Source organism: Mus pahari, chromosome 9, assembly GCF_900095145.1.
Source record: "Mus pahari chromosome 9, PAHARI_EIJ_v1.1, whole genome shotgun sequence".
In the NCBI taxonomy this organism is placed as follows: domain Eukaryota; kingdom Metazoa; phylum Chordata; class Mammalia; order Rodentia; family Muridae; genus Mus; species Mus pahari.
Genome location: NC_034598.1, coordinates 40870601 through 40874014, shown reverse-complemented (window position 1 = coordinate 40874014; position 3414 = coordinate 40870601). Strand labels below are relative to the sequence as shown.

Sequence of the window (3414 nt, the reverse complement as noted above, 5' to 3'; positions counted from 1 at the left end):
CAGAAGGTNTAGCCCAGATTAAAGGTGTGTGCCACCACACCTTTAATCCCAGATGACCTTGAACTCAGAGATCTCCCTGTCTTTAAGATCTCCATAATGGGGAGATGCTGGTGACAGGGTGCAGGGGTTTCGATGTAGGATGGATACATTGTGGAGATCTAATTATACACAGCTGTTGTGCCCATGGATAACAAAGATGTACTGGGTATTTTAGATTTGCTGAGAATAGATTGGGTGTTTTTGTCCATGTGTAGTACATGAGAGTGAATGTGCTAGGTTATGGATGAGCTGGTAGGCTTGGTTACAGTAATACTCCCACAACACGTATACGAAATCATCACATTATACTTCTTAAGCCTCTAAAATTTCAGTGGATAATTATTTTCCCAAAAAAGTAGAAACAAAGGATTTCAGACCCTTTGCCTACTTCACATACTTACATGAAGTCAGTCACACTGGTGGTTTTATAAATTATAAACTCTATTTTATTTACATGGAGGGAGGACCCCCCCCAAAGTCAAGTCTGATGTTACCTTACTAGATAAAATTATCAATTGCTAATGGCCCTCTGTAAGATAATAAAGTATAAAACAGAAACGCAGAAAATGATCCTTTGCTTAACCAATATTGCTGTGCGTGAGCTCGAGTTCAGGCAAAATAGCCATAGAAAAAAACCGCCACAGCCAAGAGGAGAATGACATTGACATTCACGACCATCCGCCAGAAGGGCTTCTCGGTTGTGTCTGTCAGCTGCTGCTTGAGGGCTTCCTCCTCCTCTTTAGTCAGCTTGGATTCAGCTCTTTGCAAACCACAGCATAGATCACAACTCTTCTTGAGACATCCACGAGGTTTCTCGGTTTGGTCTGAAACAAAGAAAGATAAACTAGCATCAAAGATGGATAGAACGCCTCATCAATGCTGTATGGATGTCTGTAAACCCTGATTACAATTTTTATGAGAGCCAGAAGGATCATGAGGAAGTATTTATACATTTGACTATATAAGATCTGAAAAAGAACCCCCCAAAGATAAATGAAAATAAGAGACAAAGTTGGGGTAACGTGGGAGGCATTTACATACAATGCCCCACAGAGCCTTTACTAGCCTCAATACAAAATGGGTTTCTGAACTTAAAAAAATAAGAAGACAATTTAGAGATCCATTTAAACATCCTATAGAATTGATAGGCAACTTGAGAGAAGGAAAATTGACCTTAAGCCCATTTTAAAAACTAAAACCTTATTGCAGTATCAGTTGTCACAATGGCGGCAAAGATTCTAATGATCTGCTTCATGAAAATATCCTAGGGAGTCTTTGTGACAACATCCTAGAAACTTGGTACAGGTAAAGAATGCTGAAGCATCTCTACGGATATGGGAGTATTAGAAAGAATAATAAGAAGTGAGGTTAGAGAGGAGTTGGGGTTAGATACTTAATCACAAGATATGAAGTAACTGAATGGCATCTCAGCAGCTGGCACATTAAACGGAAAGATGCTAGTGTATCTGAATGGATGGACATGGTAACAGAAAGATGCTAGTGTATCTGAATGGATGGACATATTAGCAGAAAGATGGTAGTGTATCTGAATGGATGGACATGGTAACAGAAAGATGCTCATGTATTGGAATGGATGGGTAGATCTTACAGCTAGCAAGTTATCTTCATTATTGGACTGGTGATCTTTTAATGTTCTAGTATATATGACAACTTCTTGAGAACTGGATAATTGCAGTAACCAGATTCAGTGCAGGTGCCATCCTTCATCAAAGAATCTTATCTTTGCAGTACATGGAGTCATTACAGGAAACCACAACCTGACACTGTGGAGAGACCAAGCCAAACTTTTTCATCTATGGCTCAGGGAACATCTTGAAAGAGGAGCTACAGAGACCCTAAGAGCCAGAATACCAGGAAGTCCGCTGTGAAACCTTCTTTCATAGAAATGGCTGCATCTTAGTTAGGGTTTCTATTGCTGCAATGAAACCTCATGACCAAATATCAAGTTAGGGGGGTGGGTAGGTAGGATTTATTTGGCTTACACTTGCAGGTAACAGTCCATCACTGAAGGAAGTCAGGACAGGAGCTTGAAACAAGGCAGGAAGCTGGAGGTAGGAGCTGATGCAGAGGCCATGGAGGGATGCTGCTTCCTGGCTTGCTCCTTCCTCATGGCTTGCTTAACCTGATTTCTTATAGAACCCAGGACCACCAGCCCAGGGGTGACACCATTTACCATGGACTGGGCCCTCCCCCATTAATCACTAACTAAGGAAATGTGCTACAGGCTTGCCTACAGCCCCATTTTATGGAGGTATTTTCTCAAGTGAGGCTCCTTCCTCCCTGATTATACTAGTTTGTGTTACGTTAACATAAAACTAGCCAGCACAGGCTGTATAAACAAGACAAGAGCGATGACTATATCAATAGGCTTGTTAACATGGAAGAGGAAAAAAAAATCTTACCACATCCCACTCCTAGACAAAAACCTACAGACAGCTAATGATTGCCAAGAATGAGAGAATTAACCTCTTCTAAGGATGGCTCCCTAATTGGTTATGCAGTATAAAGTTGTCAGCCTGAAACCATATGCACACAACAGAAACAGACTCAGCAAGCTGTATTGATATACTTGTGAATACACCTAGATATCTATGTAACAATATTAATTAATTAATGAAAAAGAGGCTGTAATTCATGGGATGGATTGGGAGGAGTTACAGGGAGGAATTACAAGGGGGAAGTGATGTAATTACATTTTAATTGAAAGTGTATATAAGAATTCCTCCCTAGGCCATGAAAACCAATATGGAAGTGAGACGTTACCTCCTTCAGTTCTATCATCAGCTCCATACTCCTCCTTGTCTTCTGCATCTAAATCGATTCTGTCCTCCTTACTGTTCCGAAGAGCCCAGCACAGGCGATAGAGCTGAGCAGAGGCCACAGAGAGCATTAGCAAAAGGCACACACGTTTGCAAACACTGAATAATACTCTCATTTTCATATAGTTTTTTTAAAAGTAGGCTGCACCAAAGAGTATTATAGATAGCAATGGGAGGTCCACTCTCCAAAAACATGTAAATCATTTAAAATTTTTTCTGTTTTTAATTCTTTGGGAAACATTTAAAAACTCAAGATTTCTAAAAACTCTTACTTTCAGAAAAGTTATCAGCCTGGTAAACAACCCCTGGCTGTACTCATTGTTCCTACTGTGTAATTGCCAGTAGTGATGTCATGTTATCTCATTGTACTTACTGTGTAACTGCCAGTAGTAATGTCATTGTTATCTCATTGTTCCTACTGTGTAACTGTCAGTAGTAACATCATTGTTATCTCATTGTTCCTACTGTGTAACTGCCAGTAGTGATGTCATATTATCTCATTGTACTTACTGTGTAACTGCCAGTAGTGACGTCA

The 3414-nt window shown here is 40.1% G+C and overlaps 1 protein-coding gene across 3 annotated transcripts in view; it reads right to left on the bottom strand.

Annotated features, from left to right (window-relative positions):
* Positions 1–648: 648 nt before the first annotated feature.
* Positions 649–3414, bottom strand: part of LOC110326779 (solute carrier family 5 member 4A) — a 43400-nt gene continuing 40634 nt past the window's right edge. The window contains exons 14-15 of one of the 3 annotated variants that reach the window (XM_021205358.1): positions 2824–2926; positions 649–863 (exon numbers count right to left, since the gene is read on the bottom strand). In XM_021205358.1, coding sequence (XP_021061017.1) covers positions 649–863; positions 2824–2926 — 318 coding nt within the window. Of the gene's footprint in view, positions 864–2807; positions 2927–3414 lie in introns of all 3 variants that reach the window. The other 2 variants (XM_021205356.1, XM_021205357.1) reach the window with 2 other exon arrangements.